General features: G+C 36.8%; 1 protein-coding gene across 1 annotated transcript in view; it reads right to left on the bottom strand.

The window, feature by feature from the left end:
• Positions 1–26404, bottom strand: part of CCDC7 (coiled-coil domain containing 7) — a 321418-nt gene that overhangs the window by 262402 nt on the left and 32612 nt on the right. The window contains exons 4-8 of the mRNA XM_055087797.1: positions 13223–13243; positions 12872–12904; positions 11164–11327; positions 3651–3712; positions 2513–2569 (exon numbers count right to left, since the gene is read on the bottom strand). Of these exons, the coding sequence (XP_054943772.1) occupies positions 2513–2569; positions 3651–3712; positions 11164–11327; positions 12872–12904; positions 13223–13243 (337 nt within the window). The remainder of the gene's footprint in view (positions 1–2512; positions 2570–3650; positions 3713–11163; positions 11328–12871; positions 12905–13222; positions 13244–26404) is intronic.

Here is a 26404-nt window from a genome sequence, read left to right as displayed (position 1 = left end):
TATCATTAGGGAATCACAAATTAAAACAATGAGATAAAATTTAATTTAATTAAAAAAATGATATAACACTATGCACCTTTTAGAATGGCTTAAATCCAAAATTCTGACATCAAATGCTGACAAAGATGTAGAGCACCAGAAATTCTCATGCTCATTTCTAGTAAAAATGCAAAATGATACAGTCCCTGTGCAAGACAGCTTGGCAATTTCTTACAAAACTAAACATTCTTTTACTATATGATCTAGCAATTGTACTCCTTAGTATCTACCCAAATGAACTGAAAAACTTCTGTCTGTAGAAACACCTTTGTTTATAGTAGCTTTATTCATAACTGCAAAAACTTCGAAGCAACATAGATGTCTTTCAACAGATGAATAAACTATGGTACATCCATACAATAGATTACTATTCAACAATAAAAATAAATGAGCTATAAAAGCATAAAAAGACATGGAGAAACCTTAAATGTGTATTGCTAAGTAAAAGAAAGACCGCATAATTTCAAATATATGATATTCTCGAAAAGGCAATATTCTAGAGACAACAAAAAGATTAGTGGTTGCCAGGGATTCAGTGGATGGAGGGAGAGATGAATAGGTAGAACATGGGATTTTCAGGGCAGTGAAACTATTCTGTATGATACTGTAATGGTGAATACATGACATTATGCATTTGTCACAATCCATAGAACTGTATGACACAAAGATTGAACCCAATGTAAACTATGGACTTTAGTTAATAATAATGTATAAATACTGGTTTATCAGTTTTAACCAATGTACCACACTAATGCAAAATTTAATAATAGTGGAAATTTTGTGTGAGGAGTGGAGTGGAAAATGGGTATATGGAAACTCTGTACATTCTGCTCAATTTTTCTATAAACCTAAAACTTCTCTAAAAAAAGAGTTCATTAATTATGAAATAAAGCAACATCAAGATTAAATGATAGTCTAAAAAACAAAAAACACAATGAAATTCAAAGGTAGCTTTTGCCTTACTGATTAGGCTACGGAATCTAATAGAATTTAGGGAATGAGAAGGGAAGAACAGAATAAAATTTCACTGGAGAAGATGAAAAAGGGTACTTTTAAGAGAAAAAGAGTATACAAGTGAACAGGCAGTACTGAGAAAGAGTAGACATATACCAGGGGAGCCCAGGGACTGAGACAGCTGCCATGGGAAAAGAAACTGAGGAATTTGCAAAAGGGTTTTCTCCACATCATACAATGTAACCCTGTCCTCTGCTTCCATTAAAAATTACAAGTAAAATTTTTACTATTATACTTTATTATTTTAGAACTTGGTTTTGTGATTGGACAATGTGTTCCATTGGCCTATAAGTGGGCACAGAGACTTCTGTTTTTGTCCATGATGGCGCATCAGGGACCAGAGTTACCTTTTCACTTTAAACCAATTAAAAACTGGACAAAATATATAAAACAGCAATATTCAGACACTGGAAAACAGAAGGTGCAATGCAGTAATTCCTCACAGAAGGAAAACAAAGGATGGCTCTATGATGACCCCAGCTTACTGCCTGGAGTTTCCATGCCACAGCATAAGGAAGGGAAACCCAGACAAAGTTTACTGGTTTCCATGAGTTCAGAGACAAAGTTTAGAGTCTGGGGCGTCCAAAGAAGCTAGAATTCACAGGGCACAGTATTAGATGGAAGACAGCTGCACAGATTGAGGGAGAGAGAGCTGCACAGATGTGCAGAGGGTTCCCCTTGATGCAGAGAGAGGCTTTTACTATGTACTCCAAAGCTCTAGACACCTTTCTACCCCATCTAGTCAGGCAGGGCTGCCTCAGATTAGAAGACTCTATAGGTCTTGGGAGTAATGTAGAATGTATAGCTACCCTTCATTTAAACATGGCAACATTAGGGTTTAAAGCTGAAGTTGAAAGAAGGAAGGATTTCCATCAACTTTTTTCAACCAAATCTTATTTTCTACTTCTAAAAATATATTCCACAGCATACATTACATGATTGTTTCAAAATTCTCTCCAGTATTAAGACATAAGCAAGGCAGTTTCTCCTTTCTGTTGACAAGTAGTAAGAAGTTTGAATTCTAGAAGTCTGAGTTCTAGCAGCTCTTTATATTCACGAACTGATAGGTACTCAGCTGCAGTCAAAGCACCAGTATATATGAGATAATCTATAATTCATAGTAACAAGATGTGCAAATGACCTCTTAAATTTATCACTGCTCCACCTCAAAGGCCTACCACCTCTGAAACATTTTTGTAGCATATTCTCATCACAATAAAAAATCTTCCATTTCTAGTAATAACATGGTACTCTTTAAAAATGAGTCTATTTTTGGTAGCAAGTAGCTAACTAGGAATTTCAGTATTTGCTTGATCGCCAGCTCAACTGTATGGCTCCAAACTCCAGGGAATTTATGTTGTAACTTCATAATTATTACCTTAAATTACAGAAAATTATAGAAATTAATACACTCAACAGAAGTTATTAATACAATGATGCTTAATGAGTGGAAACTTACGTGGCTCAGTCGCAGAAACACCTGTAATTTCTTCAGTTGAGTGTGTTTTTATGAATTCTGAAATAACAGTGAATTTGTCATGAGTTTCAATATGAATTATATTTATTGAGTTTAAATTTTATAGTTTTTATTTTAATAACTCATTCAAGAGAACAAAAATTTTAAGAAAAACAACTGAGCTGTCTACACTGTAGACCCTCCCAATCAGGCAACAAAGTGTAACATCTAAAAAAATGTGTGTAACAACTGAGTGATATGAACTCATCATTTTCTCAACAAAACTTGTTTTTCCTTTTATAGTCTCCTAGTTAATGTTACCATCATCTAATCTCCCTTCCTTTCATATCCAATCACCATGTTTTGCCAATTTTATCCAGTCAATATTTCTCAAATCTTCCCCTTTTCCTCTTTATTTGTGCTCTGATATAGGCACTTAGCACACATTTAAGGTACAGCAGTAACTTCCATTTCCTACTCCCAATCCCCAAATCTAGCTTCTCAATGTGGCCAGAATAATCTCTCTAAAGTAAAATTCAACATGTCACTTCCCTAGAAAAAATCTTCAATGATTCCCTATTATATATGGGGAAAAAAGAAAGTGTTCCTAAAGCATTTAATCCCTCTGCCTAGGCTCTTTCTTATCTTACCCCTACCTATTACTTCACACTTTGATACCATTCCAGTGCTATTTCCCTATTTATGCTGTTTCTCATGCTATACCCTCTTCTTAAAGTACCAAATATCTCCCATCTTCACTTGACAAAGTCCTATTCATCCTTTACGGTTGCATAAAACCTAAATAACTCCCTCAGGTTGAACAAGCTGGCTTTCTATGGACTCACTGCAAATTACACATACCTTTATCATGCATTACACTATATTAAAATGATACATAATGTGCTTGTATCCTTATTATGTTGTGGATTTTGAGGGTAACAACCAAGTGTTATTCATTTTATACGCTCCCAGAATCTGGAACATAATAAGAACTTTTATTGAAAATATCAACTGCTATTGAATATCTTTGAGTTTATCACTGTATAATTTTTATGGCTATAAATTTTTAAACTTTAAGTCTCAAAATGTTGGTGTATTTAGGAAACCCTATAAAGGCTGGACTTGTATAAAATATTATCACCTTCAATTTTCTGCTGTACAGTTTCATAAGTTTGCACTTCTTCTGGTGGAATTTCACTATCCCTGTTAAGATTTCAATAAATAAAACATATTTATTATCAAAGATTAAGCATTTAAATTACACTTAAGAACTAGAATATATGCTCTAGACATATGCAGTTTGTAAAATAAAATTTAACATGTTCTGTAACCTTTATTCACAGACATTAAGGTAAATTATCTAGTAGAAAGAAAACAAGTAAAAAAGTCAAACTATGTAATTCTATGAATTCTGTGTATTCCATGAACATAATTAGGTATACCAACAACAACATAAACAAAAATAATAAAACTGTATTTGGTAGAAGCATGAGATTTCTTTTCACCAATGTATTATTAATGGTGTAATCAATTGTTAAGAGCACAAGTTCTAGAGTCAAATTGCTTGGCTCAAAACCTGCTGTCAATTACCCACTTATTAATTATGTGGCCTTGGATAAGTCACTTAACCTGAGCCTCAGTTTCCTCATCTATCAAAATTGAGGTATTAGAGTACTTATCTCATAAAGTATTATAGTTGTAAGGACCAAAGAACACACGTTAAGTTACTAGGAAAATACCTAGCACATATCAGACATTTAAATTTCAGGTATTAATATTAATATATGTCCTGAAATTAATTTCATGCCTCACAATAGATAGCTCAGGTTAATATATCTGAACCTCTGAACCAAGGCTCTATTACGCAGCTCCCACTGAAGCCAACTCAAGTATCACTGCCTTCATTCCTTTAAGTCTAGTCATTGACAGATGGAGAGATCAATAAAGTAACTGCATAATAAATAGTAGCCCATTCTAATTATGGGTACTTTCTATTTTAACACTGTAAAATAAAAGGGTTTTGTGTATGTTTAATGCAAAAAAAAGGTTGTTTATAAATGTAAAGTTTTACTTGGATAAGTTACTATACTAGATATGGTTAGGGATAGGGGAACAAATGACTTGGAGTTGATTTAATTCAGGTATTCATAAAAATTACTCATATTTATTTACTGTTTATTACATGTGATAGGAAATATGTAGATGTGTGTGACTGGTTCTGATCTTTGAGGAAGTGACAGTCTTGACAGGAAAACTTACACATGAATGATTAAATTAATAGCTTATTAAGTTAAACTGGTAACTAATTATTGATTAATTCATAATAAAATTATTAGGTATATTATTTGATGCCAAACTATAGGGGACAAGAAAGAAGTAACAAAGGAAGAGATCACTGTAGGATGGGTTTCTCAACCCCAGCACTACCAACATCTTAGACTGGATAATTCTTTGTTGTGGGGGACTGTCCTGTGCATTTTAAAACGCAGCATCTCTGACCTCTACCTAGTAAGTTCCAGTATCATTCTCCCACTCCTAGTTGTGACAACCAAAATGTCTACATACAAGTGTCCTCTGGGGCACAAAATATCCCCCATTTGAGAATCAATGTTATAGGGGAATAGCTCTACCATGGCACTCTATCAACATTACACAGATCCACAAAGGCTTGCCAGCAGTCAGACCCAAATCTTAGTAGAATGCCCTGAAATTTCTGCTGGAGAAAGAGAAGAGAAGCCTGATGAAGAGTCTCCATGAGGCAGTTTTCCATTCCTGTCTTGTGGAAGACTAACACAAGCTCACTTCTCATCTATCTCCCTAATTTCAGTTGAGCACAGAGCTTTCTACCCCTCTCTTCTTTACAGCCCAGTTGAAGCCCTCTGTTAAGACTATAAAGCTGCATACAGCAGAAACTAATACAACATTGTAAATCAACTCTACTCCAATAAAAAATAATTTTTAAAAAACTATAAAGCTGCATGGATGTAGTTTACGTTTTGCTCCTTCATGGCAGAGCAACCAATCGCTTGTGTGGCTTGTCATCTGGCCCCTCCTGCTCTGTGTTGTCCTGTGGAACTAGGAACACAGGGAGCTGACACCATGCTGATCTTGCTCTTGCTGTCTGTATAAGTAATTCAACACCATTTGTGCCCACTGTCTCCATACCAGCCTAATATTTGGAAGTATGACAAGCCAATCTCATAGCTGCCACTGTGTTGCCACTTTGGGGCTGCCTGACTGCTTGCCAATCATGTAAACAAAAGCATGTTTAAAAAATAGTTTTTAAGATGCAACAATGAAAGGGGATAGAAAGTACTGAAGAAGTTTAGCGGAATGAATTGGAAAGAATTGGGCAGATTATGAAGTTTATAAAGATTATAACTCAGATCTACTAAGTGAGACATCTCAAAATATGAATTCTGTTCAGGCTGACTTCTTGCTAAGGGAGAAAAGGTCTGATACTCATACAGATATTCATATACTGGTATGACAGTAACACTGAAATTCTCTTGATCCAATCGGTAAATAGCTCTGCCCCATGGTAAATAGCCAATCAAGTGTCTGCCAGCTGCCCTCACCCCTTGACCTTCCCAGGATCCAGCACCTAAAGGAGTAATCTTTAGCACAACAAATGGTATACAGAACCCTGCTTCACTGCTAATATTTATTCTAATAAGTTGGTGCCCATATTATCCTGGTTCTTCATATTTTCAAGAACAAGACAGTATATGCCTGAAGAATATAAATTACATGCACGCACACATGCACACCATTTTTTTTCTAGTACCAAATAAACTTTAAAAAGGAAACTTTTAAAAGGACTGGAGGGCTTCCCTGGTGGCGCAGTGGTTGCGCGTCCGCCTGCCGATGCAGGGGAGCCGGGTTCGCGCCCCGGTCTGGGAGGGTCCCGCGTGCCGCGGAGCGGCTGGGCCCGTGAGCCATGGCCAATGAGCCTGCGCCGCAACAAAAAAAAAAAAAAAAAAAAAAAAAAAGGACTGGAAATAAAAGCAGAGTAGAACTGTCAAATAAAGAAGGGAATAGACTAAGAAGGGCTGGCAGCAAAGCAATGGATAAAAATTACAGCAAACCAAGGAAATAAAGCTATACTAAAGATTCCTGTTAAACTAAGTAAAATAGAATTATACATCTTCCTAAAATATCTGATACCATAGTAAAATAGTTTCTTGCACTCTATATGGCTGGCTAAGGGTGGTTTTGTAAATGATTCATTATAACAGATAGGATATTAGAAATAACTGGGTAACTAAATTGGTTTAATAGAGACAACAGTATTAAAGAGACATCTTACTCCAAATGCATGATTTCAAGTAGGCCTTCAATATCACCAGGTAATCAAAAGATATGTCCCTGTCCATTCACTCTTCCATTTAGTGACTATTACAAATCCTCATCTCTCTTCTCAAAACTCCTATCCTATCCTCACTCTCAGCTGATAACCTTTCTTTCTACTTCCCTGAGAAGACTAAACCAACCAAAAGATAACTTCCACAGGCTTCTACACCACATCTACCCTATATCAGCATCTGCACCCTGATACTCTGCCTTCCTACCTGGTTTCATACATAATTATCCAAGCCCCTATTCCATCTCCACTCACATATTCAAGGATACTGTCCCAGCAATTCCTCTTTGACTCTTTATATCATAAATCTTTTCCTAATGGGTCATTCCTATTAGCATACAAACATTCTGTTATTTTTCCTAATTTATAAGAGCCTTATTTTGTCCCCACTTCCCTCCAGCTACTATGCTATTTTTTCCCCCTTTTGCAGCAAAACCACTCCAAAGCATTGTCTATGGTTACTGTCCCCAACTGCCATCTGTCCAGAGATTTCTCATAACAACTGCTCTTCTCAAGGTCAACAAATGAATCCTTTCTAAATCCACTGGTCAGTTCTTAGTCCTAATCTTCTTGACTGATCCACAGCATCTGACATCATTGACAGTCCCTTTGCATAGTCTTCCTTCTTCATTTATCTTACAGGACAGCACATTTACTGGTTTTCTTTCTGCCTCACTAGGTCACTCCTCATTCCCCTTTGCTCATTCCCCTTTGCTAGCCCCTCCTTTTGTCCCAGACTTCTTAATGTTGGAAGGGCCCCAGGGATTAGTCCCTGGTCCTCTCTTCTCAATTTACACTCACTCCCTTCATGTTACATCTACCTTTAAGTTCCATCCATATGTAAACGGCATCCCAATTCCTATTTTCAACTTACACCTCTCTCCTGAACACCAAAACATATATGCAATGGCTCCCTCAAATACACCTAACAACATTTCTGACAACTCAGGATTTCCAGTATCTTCAAACCAGAACCCCTGATCTGCCTCCTCAAAACTTGCTTCACCTACAGCCTACCCCAGTGAAGGTAGTATCAATTCCATCCTTCTGGCTGCTCAGGCCAAAAGCCTTGAACTCAGTCTTGGCTATTTTTCCTCTCACACGCAACATCCAATCCATCAGAAGAGTTTACTGACTCCACCTTCAAAGTATGTCCAGAATCTCAAAGCTCACCAACTCTACCGCAACCACTACCCTGATCTGAACCACCTGATGGTGGTTCTCTTCCATGGATTACTGCAAAAGTCTCCCAACTGGACTCTCCATTTCTACTCCTGACCCTGTATAGTCAACAGGATGACTTCAACTTCAACACAGCAGTCAGAATGGTCCTTTTGAAACATATGTCAGATCATGTTACGCTCTGCTCAAAACCCTCCAGTATCTCCCCAATGATAATCAGAATAAAACCCATTTTTTTTAAGAAGACCTAAAGAGTCTTCCATTTATTTCCTGTCAGGACCTTTTCAAGTTTGGAATAGTCTGAGATCAGGAACAAGACAAGGATGCCCAATCTAGCCTCTTTTATTCAACATAATATTGGACATTCTAGCCACAGGAATCAGACACAAATCAGACAGCAATCAGAAATAAAAGGAATCCAAACTGCAAAGGAAGAATTAAAACTGTCACTGATTGTAGATGATATGATACTACACATAGAAAACTCTAAAGACTCCACCAAGAAACTATTAGGACTAATAATTAAATTCAGTAAAGTTGCAGAATACAAAATTAATATACAGATGTCTGTTGCATTTCTATGCACTAATAAAGCTCTATCAGAAAGAGAACTTAAGAAAACAATCCCATTTGCAATTGCATCAAAAATAATGAAATACCTAGGAACAAATTTAACTAAGGAGGTGAAAGACCTGTACTATGAAAACTAAGAGAGTGATGAAAGAAATTTAAGATGACACAAATAAATGGAAAGATATACCATTCTCATGGATTGGAAGAATTAATGTTGCTAATGTGCCCATAATAATCTAAAGCAATCTATGGATTCATTGCAATTCCTATCAATGTACCAATGGCATTTTTCACAGAACAAATAATTCTAAAGTTTGTATGGAAACACAAAAAACCCAAAGAGCCAAAGCAATCTTGAGAAAGCTAGCAGTATCACGCTCAGTGATTTCAAACTATGCTACAAAGTTATAGTAATCAAAACAATATGGTACTGGCACAAAAAGAGCCACATAGATCAATGGAACGGAATAGAAAGCCCAGAAATGAACCCATGCTTATATGGTCAATTTTCTACAACAAAGGATGCAAGAATATACAATGGGGAAGAGATAGTCTCTTCAATAAACGGTGTTGGAAAAACTGGACAGCTACATGAAAAAGAATGAAACTAGACCTCTTTCTTACACCATATACAAAAATAAACTCAAAATGGATTAAAGACTTAAATATAAACCCTGAAACCATAAAAATGCTAGAAGAAACACAGGCAGTAAACTCTTTGACAGTGGTCTTAGTAATATTTATTTGGATCTCTCTCCTCAGACAAAGGCAACAAAAGCAAAAATAAACATGTAGAATTATATCAAACTAAAAAAAAAGGGCTTTGCAAAACAAAACAAAAAGGCAACCTAATGAATGGGATAAGACATTCACAAATGATATATCTAGTAAGAGGCTAAAATTCAAAATATACAAAGAACTCATACAACAGCAAAAAAAAAATTCAATTAAAAATGGGCAGAGGACCTGAATAAATACTCTTCCAAAGAAGACATGCAGATGTCCAACAGGCACATGAAAAGAGGCTCAACATTGCTAATCATCAGCGAAATGCAAATCAAAAACCACAGTGAGAAATCACCTCCCAACTGTCAGAATGGTTATCATCCAAAAGACCAAAAAAATAACTGTGGGCAAGGATGTGCAGAAAAAGGAAACTTCATACACTGTTGATAGAAATGCAAACTGATGTAGCCACTATGGAAAACAGTATGGAGGTTCCTCAAAAAATTAAAAATAGTACTGCCATATGATCTAGTAATTCTACTTCTGGGTATTTTTCCAGAGAAAACAAAAAAACTAATTCAAAAATATATATTCTCCCCAACGTTCATATGTTCATTGCAGCATTATTTACAATAACCAGGATATGAAAGTAACCATCAATAGATGAATGGATAAACAAAATGAGATATATATATATATATATATTCTTAGAACCAGAAAGCAGAATGGTGGTTGCCAGGGGCTGAGGGGGATTAGGGAAATGCGGTGATGTTGGTCAAAAAGTACAAACTTCCAGTTGTAAGTTGAATAAGTTCTAAAGATCTAATGTTTAGAACATTAGCATGGTGTTTACTGTTCATAATACCATTGTATTGTATACCTGAAATTTGCTGAAAGAGTAGATCTGAAGTGTTCTCACAACAAGAAAAAATAACTATGGAGGTGCAAAAAAATCACTGAAGATATTCTATGATGATGATTTATTCATCTATTTAATTTCAAGACAGATAAACCTCAAATATCAAACATGAGTGTCAACAGATAATGGAAGTATTCTTGTAATCATTCATCTGAATCTTCCTCCCACCTACCAAAAAGATGATTTTCTCAACTAAAAAGTACAAATTTATTCTTTGGAACATATCCCTGTCCTTATGCAATTTTTTTTTTCTTTTTTTTTTTTTTTCCGGTATGTGGGCCTCTCACTGTTGTGGCCTCTCCCGTTGCGGAGCACAGGCTCTGGACGCACAGGCTCAGCGGCCATGGCTCACGGACCCAGCCGCTCCGCGGCATGTGGGATCTTCCCGGACCGGGGCACGAACCCGTGTCCCCTGCATCGGCAGGCGGATTCTCAACCACTGCGCCACCAGGGAAGCCCCCCTGCAATTTTTAATGATGGTGATCTTGAACAATGAAATATTTCACTACACCTTAAATATATTATGGAAGCTACCTAATCAAACTGAGAGAAGAGTTTATAAGCCAGATATTTCAAAGCCAGCAGTGTCCAATAGAACTTTCAAACAATAGGCACATGTGGCTACTAGGCACTTGAAATGTGGCTAGTGTGACTAAAGAATTGGTTTTTAAATTAAATTGAATTGAATTTTAATTTTCATAGCCACATGTGCCTAGTCCCATTTCAAACTATTAAAAATTTCAAATAGGAACAAGCTGACTAGATCTTCTGATTTGATTTAGAAGCTCTATGTATAGTATAGTATAAAATCTGAACCATTATCTTCCATTCATTACTAATTATATACCTACTCTTACTGTTTAATCCTTTTAACTCTTACATTTTACTTACTTGGGTTTAGATGACATGTCTTTGAAAGAGAATTTAGACCCTTCTTTAAGGCGATTTTTCAGTTCTTCAAGTTTGTGCACCTGCTTTACTATTTGTGCAATGCTTAAACTGACTGTTTTATCAGGTGCTGGAAACTCTGCTGAAAAAGTTTGACCTTTACTTATCTAAAATAATAAAATTAGCCAGTTACTTAGGAAATACTCATTTTTCTCCCATACCTCAAAGAAATTTCATCATTTCATTTATCATATATAAATAAATGTTGTATTATTATCTATCTATAGCTATAATCACATACTAATATTTCACAATATTAGTGAAGTTATATGAGCAATTGCCTAGCAACAAAATTATAGCTAAGTGTTGGCTTTTACATGTCAGAGCTCAAATTCAATGTTTTGTTTATTATTTTAATATATAAGAATTTTAAGCAAGTTAAATAACAATTATAACAGGATCAGTTACAGGCAATTCAAAATATTTAAAAGAGAACTCTAATCCTTATGATGGGAGGAAGAGCTGAAAAAAGAAAAGTAGTCAAGCCACAGTCTTAGGACATAGCAAAGAGATATTCTAACATTGGGAATTTAAAACAGAGACTTCACTTTAGTAATGGTTACCTGAATGGGATTAAGATATAACAGCAGGAAGTAAGTACTGGGCAATGTACTGGAAGTCTGAGACTGTGGGATGCAGAACAAGTGGAAGGGAAGCAGAAGTTGTATGAATACTCTATGGACAAAGGCAAGATTCCTAATAAGAGGACATCAATCATAAACTGAACTTAAAAAGTGACCCAGCAATCAGCTACAATTATCAATTTATTGCCTCTCATCTAAAATCCATTCTTCATTGTCCTGTTTATAGTAGTGGAACATTTCTATCTTGACAGGCAGCATGATGTTAACTTTTGTCAGCAGAGGGCCCTAGACACTAGAGAAGGAAGAAGCTTTTTCTTCCAAGTTCTGTCATCTCTCTCTGCTTAATCCTAGGGCAGTACACAGTGTAACTAGTAGTACTCACCTCCAGCAAGTTTCAACAGCACCACCCCTATGGATGGTTTCCTGGCAAGGTCCCTGGCATGGCACATTCCCCACAGGTAGCTTCTCCCAGAACTTTAAGGACTAAACCACAAACATAGCCAAGGTAGAACTAGAATAATTCTCTAACTCCCTAAGGCTATCCTGGAAATCATTCTGCTATATTAACAGCATACATAAAATCTTTTCCAAAATAAGGAAAAGATAGAGACCAGTATTTCTCAAACTGGTGGCAAAGCACGTGAAAATAAAAGTATAATAAAAATCATTAAAATAACATTAAATTTAAAGAAAACCAATATATAATTTTATGAATAAGTATATATCATATTATGCATGACTTTTTAAATACAGGAGAAATATTTAAGTTGATAAGTTTTCTCTTGCCACTTATTTACTATTTTATGTAAATTATGGAAAGAATAATAATTAAATTTCCATTTTTCAATTTTAGGAGAAAGAATGGGTCAAACTCAGAGTAGACCAGATACATGCAGGAGTATTGTATATAAATCACTAAGAAACATTTTAGTCTACCCATTTATTCCTTCTTTACCTAAATCAAAAGATTATAACCAATGGCTATTAAAAATTTTTAACTTATACCTCAAATTGGTTTTCAAATGAGACAAAATATTAACTTAATTAACAAGAAATGCTACACTTACCTCTTCCATCTGATTGACCTGTTGCTGAAACCACTTTAAATAAAAGAAGGAACAGAAAGGAAATAATATTGACAAGTCAATTTCTGCAGTGAAATAAATGAGTACGTGTGTGTGTGTGTGTGTGTGTGTGTGTGTGTGTGTGTGTGTATCAAATATTAGTCCTACACCAAACATCATTTAATCTTAGGGTTCAGAATGGGGCTAAGGCAACATGTAACTGAAACGTAAAATTTTTAAATATATATAGCAGCAAGTTTGGGAGTTATTTTTACTTCCTCAAAACTTAGAAAACTCTTTTTCACTTATATGTATTTCTGTATTAAATTTTAGTAGGCAATATATTGAACATACCTTAAAAAGAGATTCCAAAATCTGGAAAATAAAGTTTTAATAAAAACACTTAAAAATAAAATTCCTCACAACGTATGATATAATAAAATATTTAATTCAAGTCTCTTGAAATTTTCAATCACCAAAATATGCAAGTTTCTAAAATATAACTATAAATCTATAATCCAATCACAATATTTTTATATTTACAGTTTTTAGTACATCTTGCATAGACAACTTAGTTCTAGAAAAGAAAAAGAATTTTCCATTGTTACAGATCTACATTAAAAAAACCCCAAATAATTCACATATATGATTTCATATAGTTTCTTAATATAGGTAAAAAATAAAATTTAAGTTCTTCTCAGAAGAGCATTATTTTTTTATAGAGCTGAGAGTACAATAATGAAAAGCATTATCTTATGAACATTATTTCTTCAATATAACTTTGCTATGCTAAAAGATCTAAGAATCAAGATATAAAATATTACACTACTACTTGATTTTTTAATGGAAAATGCAAAGAACTGGTTTGGGAGATTATGAGAGAAAATGAATATACAAAACCTATCACACGGTCCAAACTACCAATATTTACCATTTACAAAATGTAATGCTAAACTGATTATATTTGCCACAAAAAACAACCAAACCCACTCTATTACAACCAAATAAAAGTTTCGAATTACATTATTAAAGAAAAATTTTATTACATGCATTCAGGCAGAAGAAAAGTTGCTTAACTGAAAAAAATCAGGTTAGTCTAAATTTCTCTTCTTTGACACTAACTCTAGATCAACAGTTAAAAACTGTGACATCGGGCTTCCCTGGTGGCGCAGTGGTTGCGCGTCCGCCTGCCGATGCAGGGGAACCGGGTTCGCGCCCCGGTCTGGGAAGATCCCACATGCCGCAGAGCTGCTGGGCCCGTGAGCCATGGCCGCTGGGCCTGCGCTCCGCAACGGGAGAGGCCGCAGCAGAGGGAGGCCTGCATACCACAAAAAAAAAAAAACAAAAAAAAACTGTGACACCACAACCAAAAGCATCAGCATCACTTAAACAACCATATTTGTTAGTAATGCAGATTACTAGGCCCAACCCCAGCCTACTGACTCCAATGCTCTGGAAGTAGGACCAGTAATTTGTATTTAAACTATCTATCCCTCCAGTTGATTCCTTTGCATGCTAAAGTTTAAGAATCACTGCACTAAGTAATAAGAAAGTAATAAGAAAGAATAGGTCTAAGCAAAAAGGGCTGAGACCCTCAAGAAAACATACCACAGCAAATTAATGTCCACATCTGAAGGAAAATATTTTCAGCTGTATAAGGATTTAGAAAGTAATGTCCAATAAGGCATACTACCTTGCAATAAAGTCATTCTTTCCATTATCTGGAGAGATTCCAGGGTTCTCAAAATCTCCTTTCCTGTCTGGGAATGTAATGGGAATCCCTTGTATATATCAATTCATCCACTCATTGCAGTCAGGGTTCTACAATTACTTAAACCACTTAAAGCCTGGAGAACAGTGGCTTTCTTAACTACTGAACCATCAATTACTACTGGTACTGTTGAATGTAGGACATTATTGATAAAAAACAAGTGGAATATGAAAATTGACCAGAAGTGAGGAAAACCAACATTAAACACATAACACTAAACAGAAAAAAAATTCTATGATACTATGGAGCAACGTCTATAAAGTTCTTGGGGGAAATATTAAACCTCCATTCTAATTTTAAAGATATTATCATTTAAATGTGAAGCCAAAATGAAACTATTTTCAAGAATTCAGAGATTTAGAAACTATTTTACCACATATTCTAACCTAGCAAAACAAAAAGTTAATCTCAGAAAAGTGAACACAAGAAAAAACTATAAGCAAAGTAACAAGGAAATACCCCACCCTACAAAATTGTTGTTAATGGGGCTGGCATTTAATGTAGCTGCTATAAAAAGCTTCCTAAGGAGAAGATAGAAAGCATAATGTTTAAAAAAAAAAAGGAAAATAATATTAATATGAAACTGACATACCAGATAGACACAGGGTGTCCTAGAAGCCAAGGGAAGGGCACTTCAAGAACAAAATGGTCAACAACATCAAATTTGCTGAGGTGTCAAGAAAGATGCACACTTGATTTAACACTATGGGAGTCATTACTATCTTCAGATGGCTAGTTCAATGGACATTGGGGGCAGAAGACAAACTGAAGTACAGATAAATGGGAGAAATATGAAGTAAGTACAAGAATATTTTTGAAGAGGACTGTGTGGGAAAAGGTAGAGCAATGTTGGGCAGTACTGGAAGGAAATATGCACTCAATGGAAGAATTTTATAAAACCTTGTTTAAAAGTCAACATTTTATTTTTTTATGATGTTAACATCCATAATCACATTCCCTGGATACTAAAAATTACTAAAAGGGTAGAATACGTCTTGATATTTTTATGGGCTATTTGTATTTCCTCCTTTGCAAACAACTTTTTTATTTCCTTTGAGCATCTTGTATTGATTTACCTTATTGACAGGTAAATGTTATCTATATACTCTGGATTTCCTCTGTCTGATATATGTGATCTAAGTATTTTCCACTATTTGAAACTTCTCCTGCACTTCTCTTTATGAATTTTTTACACGAGAGAGGTTTTAATTTTAATATAGTCGAATTTAGCAATCTTTCCCTTTATGACTTATATATTCTTCTGTAATTGTTCCTTGCTCCAGGTCATAACGACAGCCTCCTATATCTGTTTCTAAATATGTTATTGCTTTTGATTTTTTTTTTAATTTACTTATTTATTTTTGGTGTGTTGGGTCTTCATTTATGTGTGAGGGCTCTCTCTAATTGCGGCAAGGGGGGGCCACTCTTCATCGCGGTGCGCGGGCCTCTCACTATCGCGGCCTCTCTTGTTGCAGAGCACAAGAGAGGCTCCAGACGCGCAGGCTCAGTAGTTGTGGCTCACTGGCCTAGTTGCTCCACGGCATGTGGGATCTTCCCAGACCAGGGCTCGAACCCATGTCCCCTGAATTAGCAGGCAGACTCTCAACCACTGCACCACCAGGGAAGCCCTTGATTTTTTATTAGGTCTTTAATCCATCAGAAAATGATTTTTGTATACACTATAAAGAATAAACTTTTTTTACCTTATAAATAACCACTGTTCCAGGGCCATTTATTATGCTACTACTTCTCTATCATTAATAAAATTTTCCGTATATAAAAGGGTCTATTTCTGAGCCTTTATTCAATTCCATTGGTCTATCTAACCTTGCACCAAAAGCACACAATAATAATATAGCTTTCTAACAAGTCTTGATATCTGCTAGGGCAAGTCCTCTCACCTGTTCTTTGTCTTCAGAACTCACTTGGTTATTCTTGGTCCATTTAACTTCTATATAAAATTCACAATCAGTTGCAAATTTCCACCAGAAAGATAAACCTATTTGGGGAATTAGGGAGTGATGACAGCAAAAATGGCTGTAGGGAGTTCCAAGGGCCTATCCTTCACAGAAACACTGAAGAAAAAGTGAGCAAAAACTGTTACAATCAATTTGTGAAAACACTGGGAAACAGTGAAGGCTTTACAGGAGACAAATAGTGATGGATCAAGGAAAATGCAGGTTAAATCTGCTAGGAGACCTTTGCGGCATTTAAACTTAGCCTTGCCCCACCCACTTCCCCAGAGCACTGGCAGTCTTAAAGAAAGCAGCCTCCATTCCTGGTATGGGTACATATTATAGTTCTGGAGGAAAAAGAGGAATTGTGTTTTTCTGTTTTGTCCTGTCTAGAGGTTCCTTGAAGTACTTGTAGCTTCTACCTTTGTTTCATCTCAGAACTCTCTCAGGGCAGAAAACCAGTGAAGTGGAGAGTATTCCTCAAAAAAAACTGAAAGATAGTTAAACAAGCCACTGCTCCCTGGAGAAAATGACTATAGTTGAGGCAAACAATATACATGTCAAAGCCTAGAAGGAAAAACTGGAGAGAGTTATTTTGGAAAAATAAGGATTTTGAAATTCCCATATATTACAGGGAATCTAGTAAGCTACACACTTGCCCAGGGCAGGACTCATGCTCAGAAAATACTGTAGTAGACACTAAACTTTCACTTCTGCCTGGTCTTTACCTCCACACAAGTAGAAAATGAAGGCTAAGGCAGATCTGTAAACAGCCTGGCTAAGTTTTAAAGAAGCGCCTCAGGGGCTTCCCTGGTGGCGCAGTGGTTGCGCGTCCGCCTGCCGATGCAGAGGAACCGGGTTCGCGCCCCGGTCTGGGAGGATCCCGCGTGCCGCGGAGCGGCTGGGCCCGTGGGCCGTGGCCGCTGAGCCTGCGCGTCCGGAGCCTGTGCTCCGCAACGGGAGAGGCCGCAGCAGACGGAGGCCCGCATACCACAAAAAAAAAAAAAAAAAAAAAAAAGAAAAGAAGCGCCTCAAAACAGAGCCAGTCTTCAAATGCCAGGAGAATTTTTTTTTTCTCCTTTTCTTTGTTTTTGTGGCTCCAGGAACTTAAGGAAATCTCCTTCAAACCCACTAGTTGACCACATCTATAGGAAAAGAAACCTGAGACATGAAACACAACAAAAACTACAAACTTGAAAAATAAATAGTTTAGATTTCTATTTTCCAATTTGGCATGTAAGGAGCCTAGATTCATCATACTGTCCTAACAACAAGTAAAAAGCTAAACAAGGGCTTCCCTGGTGGCGCAGTGGTTGAGAGTCTGCCTGCCGATGCAGGGGAGATGGGTTCGTGCCCCGGTCCGGGAAGATTCCACATGCCGTGGAGCGGCTGGGCCCGTGAGCCATGGCTGCTGGGCCTGCGCGTCTGGAGCCTGTGCTCCACAACGGGAGAGCCCACAGCAGTGAGAGGCCCACGTACCGCAAAAAAAAAAAAAAAGCTGAACAAATTAAAAATCAACAAATCTTCTTAAATCTATCACAGAACTAAAGTTACAGAGCAAAAACCATGGCCCGCAAAATTGGAGAGACAGGCAATACAGAAGATCACAACCTGTGGCACGAGACAGTGGATTATTATTCTGCACTAAAAACAAACGAGCTATCAATCCATGAAAAGACATATAGGAACCTTAAATCCTTACTACTAAGTGAAATAAGCCAATCCAAAAACACTCCATACTGTATAATTCCAACTATACAACATGGTGAAAAAGGAAAACTATGGAAACATAAAAATCAGAAGCTTTCGGGATTTTTAGGGGGCAGGGAGGGATGCATAAGTGGAGCAGAGAGGATTTTTAGGGCAGTGAAACTATTCTGTATGATAGTATCATTGTGGATGCATGTCATCATACATTAGTTAAAACCCACAGAATGTACAACACCAAGAGGAAACCTTATGTAAACTATGGACTTTGGGTGATAATGATCTGTCAATATAGGTTCATAATTCATAAAAAAGATATCACTCTGGTGCACAATGTTGATAGCAGGGGAGGTTTTGCAAGTGGGAAAAAGAGGTATATGGAAATTCTCCATACTATCTGCACAGTTTTGTTGAGAACATAAAACTGCTCTCAAAGTAAAATCTATTTTATAAAATAATAGTTTAGGAAAATCACTAAACAATCAGTATTCACAGCAAGAAATAAGAACAAAATTCGAGGAGAGGAATAAACTGATGTCCAGAGTTATAAAATTCAAAATGTCTAGTTTTCAACAAAACTTATGAAGCATTCACAAGAACAAGAAAGTACGACTAATTCATTGGGAAAATAAACAAACATTGTCCCTGAGGAAGCTCACATATTGGACTTAGTAGACAAAAATTTTAAATCTACCATCTTAAACATGCTCCAAAACTAAAGGAGAGGCTGGGTTCAAGATGGCAGAGTAGAAGGAAGTGCTCTCACTCCCTCTTGTGAGATCATTGGGAATCACAACTAACTGGTGAACAATCATTGACAGGTAGACACTGGAACTCACCAAAAAAGATACCCCACATCCAGAAACAAAGGAGAAGTGACAATGAGACAGTAGGAGGGGCACAATCACAATAAGATCAAATCCCATAACTGCTGGGTGGGTGACTCACAAACTGGAGAAAACTTATACCAAAGAAGTCCACCCACTGGAGTGAAGGTTCCAAGCCCCACATCAAACTTCCCAACCTGGGTGTCCGGCAACAGAAGGAGGTGTTCCTAGAGAATCACAGTTTGAAGGCTAACAGGATTTGATTACAGGACTTCAACAGGACTGGGGGAAACAGAGACTCTACTCTTGGACGGCACACACAAAGTAGTGTGCGCATCAGAACCCAGGGGAAGGAGCAGTGACTCCAGGGGAGACTGAACCAGACCTACCTGCTAGTGTTGGAGGGTCTCCTGCAGAGGCGGGGGGTGGCAGTGTCTCACCGTGAGGACAACGACACTGGCAGCAGAAGTTCTAGGAAGTATTGCTTGGCGTGAGCCCTCCCAGAGTCTACCATTAGCCGCACCAAAGAGCCTGGGTAGGATCCCGTGTTGGGGCGCCTCAGGCCAAACAACCAACAGAGAAGGAACACAGCCCCACACATCAGCAGACAAGCAGATTAAAGTTACACTGAGCTCTTCCCAACAGAGAAACAGCCAGCTCTACCCACCACCAGTCCCTCCCATCAGGAAACTTGCACAAGCCTCTTAGATAGCCTCATCCACCAGAGGCCAGACAACAGAAGCAAGAACTATAATCCTGCAGCATGTGGAACAAAAACCATATTCACAGAAAGAGAGACAAGATGAAAAGGCAGAGGGCTATGTACCAGATGAAGGAACAAGACAAAACCCCAGAAAGACAACTAAATGAAGTGGAGATAGGCAACTTTCCAGAAAACGAATTCAGAAAAATGATAGTGAAGATGACCCAGGAACTCAGAAAAAGAATGGAAGCAAAGATCAAGAAGATGCAAGAAATGTTTAACAAAGACCTAGAAGAATTAAAGAACAAACAAACAGAGATGAACAATACAATAACTGAAATGAAAAATACACTAGAAGGAATCAATAGAGTAACTGAGGCAGAAGAACGGATAAGTGACCTGGTAGACAGAATGGGGGAATTCACTGCTGTGGAACAGAAAAAAGAATGAAAAGAAATGAAGACAGCCTAAGGGACATCTGGACAACATTGAACGTAATAATATTCACATTAAAGGGGTCCCAGAAGGAGAAGAGAGAGAGAAAGGACCCGAGAAAATATTTGAAGATATTATAGTCAAAAACTTCCATAACATGGGAAGGGAAATGGCTACCCAAATCCAGAAAAAGCAGAGAGTACCATACAGGATAAACCCAAGGAGAAACACAACAAGAAATATAGTAATCAAATTGCAAAAAATTAAAGACAAAGAAAAATTATTGAAAGCAGCAAGGGAAAAACAACAAATAGCATTCAAGGGAACTCCCATAGGGTAAGGGCTGATTTCAGAGCAGAAACTCTACAAGCCAAAACGGAGTGGCATGACATATTTAAAGTAATGAAAGGAAGAACTTACAACCAAGATTACTCTACCCGACAAGGATTTCATTCAGATTCAATGGAGAAATCAAAGGCTTTACAGACAAGCAAAAGCTAAGAGAATTCAGCACCACCACACCAGCTCTACAACAAATGCTAAAGGAACTTCTCTAAGTGGGAAACACAAGAGAAGAAAAGGACCTACAAAAACAAACCCAAAACAATTAAGAAAATGGTAAGAGGAACATACATATCGATAACTACCTTAAACGTGAATGGATTAAATGCTCCAAGCAAAAGACACAGGCTCGCTGAACGGATACAAAAACAAGACCCATGTATATGCTGTCTACAAGAGACCCACTTCAGACCTAGGGACACATACAGACTGAAAGTGAGGGGATGGAAAAAGATATTCCATGCAAATGGAAATCAAAAGAAAGCTGGAGTAGCAATACTCAGATAAAATAGACTTTAAAATAAAGACTATTACAAGAGACAAGAAAGGATACTACATACTGATCAAGGGATCAATCCAAGAAGAAGATATAACAATTACAAATATATATGCACACAACATAAGAGCACCTCAATACATAAGGCAACTGCTAACAGCTATAAAAGAGGAAATCGACAGTAACAGAAAAATAGTGGACGAACTTAACACCTCACTTATAGCAACGGACAGTTCATCCAAACAGAAAATTAATATGGAAACACAAGCTTTAAATGACACAAAAGACCAGATAGATTTAATTTATATTTGTAGGACATTCCTTCCAAAAACAGCAGATTACACTTTCTTCTCAAGTGCGCATGGAACATTCTCCAGGATAGATCACATCTTGGGTCACAAATCAAACCTCGGTAAATTTTTAAAAATTGAAATCATATCAAGCACATTTTCTGACCACAACACTATGAGATTAGAAATCGATTACACGGGAAAAAAACGTAAAAAACACAAACACATGGAGGCTAAGCAATACGCTACTAAATAACCAAGAGATCACTGGAGAAATCAAGGAGGAAATAAAAAAATACCTAGAGACAAATGAAAATGAAAACATGATGATCCAAAACCTATGGGATGCAGCAAAAGCAGTTCTTAAGAGGGAAGTTAATAGAAATACAAGCCTACCTCAAGAAACAAGAAAAATCTCAAATAAACAATCTAACCCTAAATTTAAAACAACTAGAGAAAGAACAAAGAAAACCCAAAGTCAGTAAATTATAAAGATCAGAGCAGAAATAAATGAAATACAAACGAAGAAAACAATAGCAAAGATCAATAAAACTAAAAGCAGGTCCTTTGAGAAGATAAACAAAATTGATAAACCCTTAGTGAGACTCAACAAAAAAAAGGGAGAGGATGCAAATCAATAAAATTAGAAATGAAAAAGGAGAAATCAAAACTGACACCACAGAAATACAAAGGATTATGAGAAACTGCAACAAACAACTAAATGCCAATAAAATGGACAACCTGAAAGAAATGGACAAATTCTTGCAAAGATACAATTTTCCAAGACTGAACCAGGAAGAATTAGAAAATATAAACAGCACGATCACAAGTCATGAACCTGAAATCTAAATGCCAATAAAATCCACGACCTGAAAGAAATGGACAAATTCTTGCAAAGATACAATTTTCCAAGACTGAACCAGGAAGAATTAGAAAATATAAACAGCACGATCACAAGTCATGAACCTGAAATATAATTAAAAATCTTCCAACAAACAAAAGTCCAGGACCAGATGGCTTCACAGGAGAATTCTATCAAACATTTAGAGAAGAGCTAACATGCATCCTTCTCAAACTCTTCCTCGAAATTGCAGAGAAAGGAACACTCCCAAACTCATTTAACAAGGCCACCATCACTCTAATACCAAAACCAGAAAAAGATATCACAAAAAAAGTAAAATATAAACCAATATCACTGATGAAAATAGATGCAAAAATCCTGAACAAATTACTAGCAAACAGAATCCAACAGCACTTTACAAGGATCATACACCATGATCAAGTAGGATTTACCCCACTTGATCATGGTGTATGATGCAAGGATTCTTCAATATATGCAAATAAATCAATGTGATACACCACATTAACAAATTAAGGAATAAAAACCGTATGATCATCTCAATAGATGCAGAAAAAGCTTTTGACAAAATTCAACACCCATTTATGAAAAAAACTATCCATTAAATGGGCATAGAAGGAACCTATCTTAACATAACAAAGGCCATATATGACAAACCCACAGCAAGCATCATATTCAATGGTGAAAAACTGAAAGCATTTCCACTAAGATCAGGAACAAGACAAGGATGTGCTCTCTCACCACTCTTATTCAACATAGTTTTGGAAGTCCTAGACATGGCAATCAGAGAAGAAAAAGAAATCAAAGGAATACACATTGGAAAAGAAGAAGTAAAACTGTCACTGTTTGCAGATGACATGATACTACACATAGAAAATCCTAAAGATGCCACGAGAAAACTACTAGAACTAATCAATGAATTTGGTAAGGTTGCAGGATACAAAATTAATGCACAGAAATCTCTGCCATTCCTATACACCAACAATGAAAAATCAGAAAAAGAAATTAAGGAAACACTCCCATTTACCACTGCAACAAAAAGAATAAAATACCTAGGAATAAACCTGCCTAAAGAGGCAAAAGACTTGTCCTCAGAAAACTATAAAACACTGATGAAAGAAATCAAAGATGACATAAACAGATTGAGAAATATACCATGTGCTTGGATTGGAAGAATCAATATTCTGAAAATAACTATACAACCCAAAGCAACCTACAGATTCAATGCAATCCCTATCAAACTACCAATGGCATTCTTCACAGAATTAGAACAAATAATTTTATAATTCGTATGGAAACACAGAAGATCCCAAATAGTCAAAGCAATCTTGAGAAAGAAAAACAGGGTTGGAGGAATCAGGCTCCCCGACTTCAAACTATACCACAAAGCGACAGTAATCAACACAGCATGGTACGGGCACACACAAAAAAGAAATATAGATAAATGGTACAGGATAGAATGCCCAAAGATAAACCCATGCACATATGGGCACCTAATTTACGACAAAGGAGGCAAGAACATACAATGGAGAAAAGACAGCCTCTTCAATAAGTGGTGCTGGGGAAACGGGACAGCCACATGTAAAAGAATGAAATTAGAACACTACCTAATACCATCAACAAAAATAAACTCAACATGGATTAAAGACTTAAATGTAAGACAAGACACTATAAAACTCTTAGAGGAAAACATAGGAAAAACACTCTTTGACATAAACCACAACAAGATCTTTTTTACCCACCTCCCAGAGTAACAGAAATAAAAACAAAAATAAACAAATGGGACTTAATTAAAATTAAAAGCTTTTGCACAGCAAAGGAAACCATAAACAAGACAAAAAGACAACCCTCAGAATGGGAGAAAATATTTGCAAATGAAACGACAAAGGATTAATCTCCAAAATATACAAACAGCACATGGAGCTCAATATCAAAAAAAACAAACAATCCAGTTAAAAAAATGGGGGGAAGAGCTCAATAGACATTTCATCAAGGAAGACATACAGATGGCCAAGAGGCACATGAAAAGATGCTCAACACATCACCCATTATTAGAGAAATGCATATCAAAACCACAATGAGGTATCACCTCATGTTGGTGAGAATGGCCATCATCAAAAAATCTAGAAACAATAAATGCTGGAAAGGGTGTGGTGAAAAGGGAACCTTCCTGCACTGTTGTGGGAATGTAAATTGATATAGCCACTATGGAAAAACAGTATGGAGGTTCCTTAAAAAAGTAAAAATAGAACTACCATATGACCCAGCAATCCCATTACTAGGTATATACCCTGAGAAAACCATAATTCAAAAAGAGTCATGTACCACAATGTTCACTACAGTACTATTTACTATAGCCAGGACATGGAACCAACTTAAATGTCCATCTACAGATGAATGGATAAAGAAGATGTGGCACATAGATACAATGGAATATTACACAGCCATAAAAAGAAACGAAATTGAGTTATTTGCAGTGAGGTAGATAAACACAGAGTCTGTCATACAGAGTGAAGTAAGTCAGAAAGAGAAAAACAAATACCGTATACTAATGCATATACATGGAATCTTAAAAAAAAAACAATGGTACTGATGTACCTAGTTGCAGGGCAGGAATAAAGATGTAGACACAGAGAATGGACTTGAGGACACAGTGTGGGAGGGGGAAGCTGGGCAAAGTGAGAGTAGCATCAACATATATACACTACCAAATGTAAAACAGTTAGCTAGTGGGAAGCAGCAGCATAGCACAGGGAGATCAGCTCGGTGCATTGTGACCACCTAGAGGGGTGGGATAGGGTGGGTGGGAGGAAGATGCAAGAGGGAGGGGATATGGGGACATAGGTATGCATACAGCTGATTGACTTTGCTGTACAACAGAAACTGACACAGTATTGTGAAGCAATTATACTCCAATAAAGATCTATTAACAACAAAAAAAACCAACCCAGAAGCAGATGGCTTTGCTGGAGAAATCTACCAAACATTTAAAAAAGAATTAACACCAACCCTTCTCAAAGTCTTGCAAAAGAATCAAAGAGGAAACACTAGCAAACCTATTCCAGCATTACTTGATGTGTATGAGGCCCTGATACCAAAAACAGACAAGGAAACAAAACAAGGAAACTACAGACCAATATCCCCGACAAATGTTGTTTCAAAAATCCTAAACAAAATACTAATAAAGAGAATTCAAAAGCAAATTAAAAGGATCATACAGTATAACCAAGTAGGATTTACATGTGGAACACAAGGATGGTTCAACATATGCAAATATATGTAACAATGAAATACACCACATAAACAAAATGAACAAAAATGACAGGATCATCTCAACAGATGGACAAAAAGCATTTGAAAAAATGTAACACTCGTTCATGATAATAACACTCAATAAACTAAGAACAGAAAAAAACTAACTCAACATAAAAATCCGTGTATGAACTTACCAACTGATATCATTTCAATGGGAAAAGACTGACAGCTTTTCCTCTAAGATCAAGAAGAGTGCAATGTTGCCCACTCTTGCCACCACTGTTCAGTGTATAACTGCAAGTTCTAGATAGAGCAATTAGAAATGAAAAAAAAATCATAAAAGGCATACATATTGGAAAAAAAGAAGTAAAATGATCTCTGCTTGCAAATGATATGATCTTATATATAGAAAATCCTAAAGATTCCACACAAAAAAATGTTAGAACTAATGAACAAATTCAGCAAAGTTGCAGGACACAAAAACCAACACTCAACAGTCAGTTGCATGGAAATTCAAGATGTCGGAGGAGTAATACGTGGAGATCACCTTCCTCCCCACAAATACATCCGAAATACATCTACATGTGGAACAACTCCTACAGAACACCTACTAAATGCTGGCAGAAGACCTCAGACCAACCACAAGGCAAGAAAATCACCAAGAACCTGGGTAGGGCAAAAGGAAAGAAAAAAACAGAGACAAAAGAATAGGGATGGGACCTGCACCTCTGGAAGGGAGCTCTGAAGGAGGAAAACTTTCCACACACAAGGAAGCCCCTTCACTGGCAGAGACCAGGGGTGGGCGGCGGCGGGGGGAAGCTTCAGAGCCACAGAGGAGAGCGCAGCAACCTGGGTGCAGAGGGCAAAGTGGAGAGATTCCCACACAGAGGATCAGT

The sequence above is a fragment of the Physeter macrocephalus genome, chromosome 11, assembly GCF_002837175.3.
Source record: "Physeter macrocephalus isolate SW-GA chromosome 11, ASM283717v5, whole genome shotgun sequence".
Classification (NCBI taxonomy): domain Eukaryota; kingdom Metazoa; phylum Chordata; class Mammalia; order Artiodactyla; family Physeteridae; genus Physeter; species Physeter macrocephalus.
Note: the sequence above shows the minus strand (reverse complement) of the source record. Positions and strands in the feature narration are given on the sequence as shown.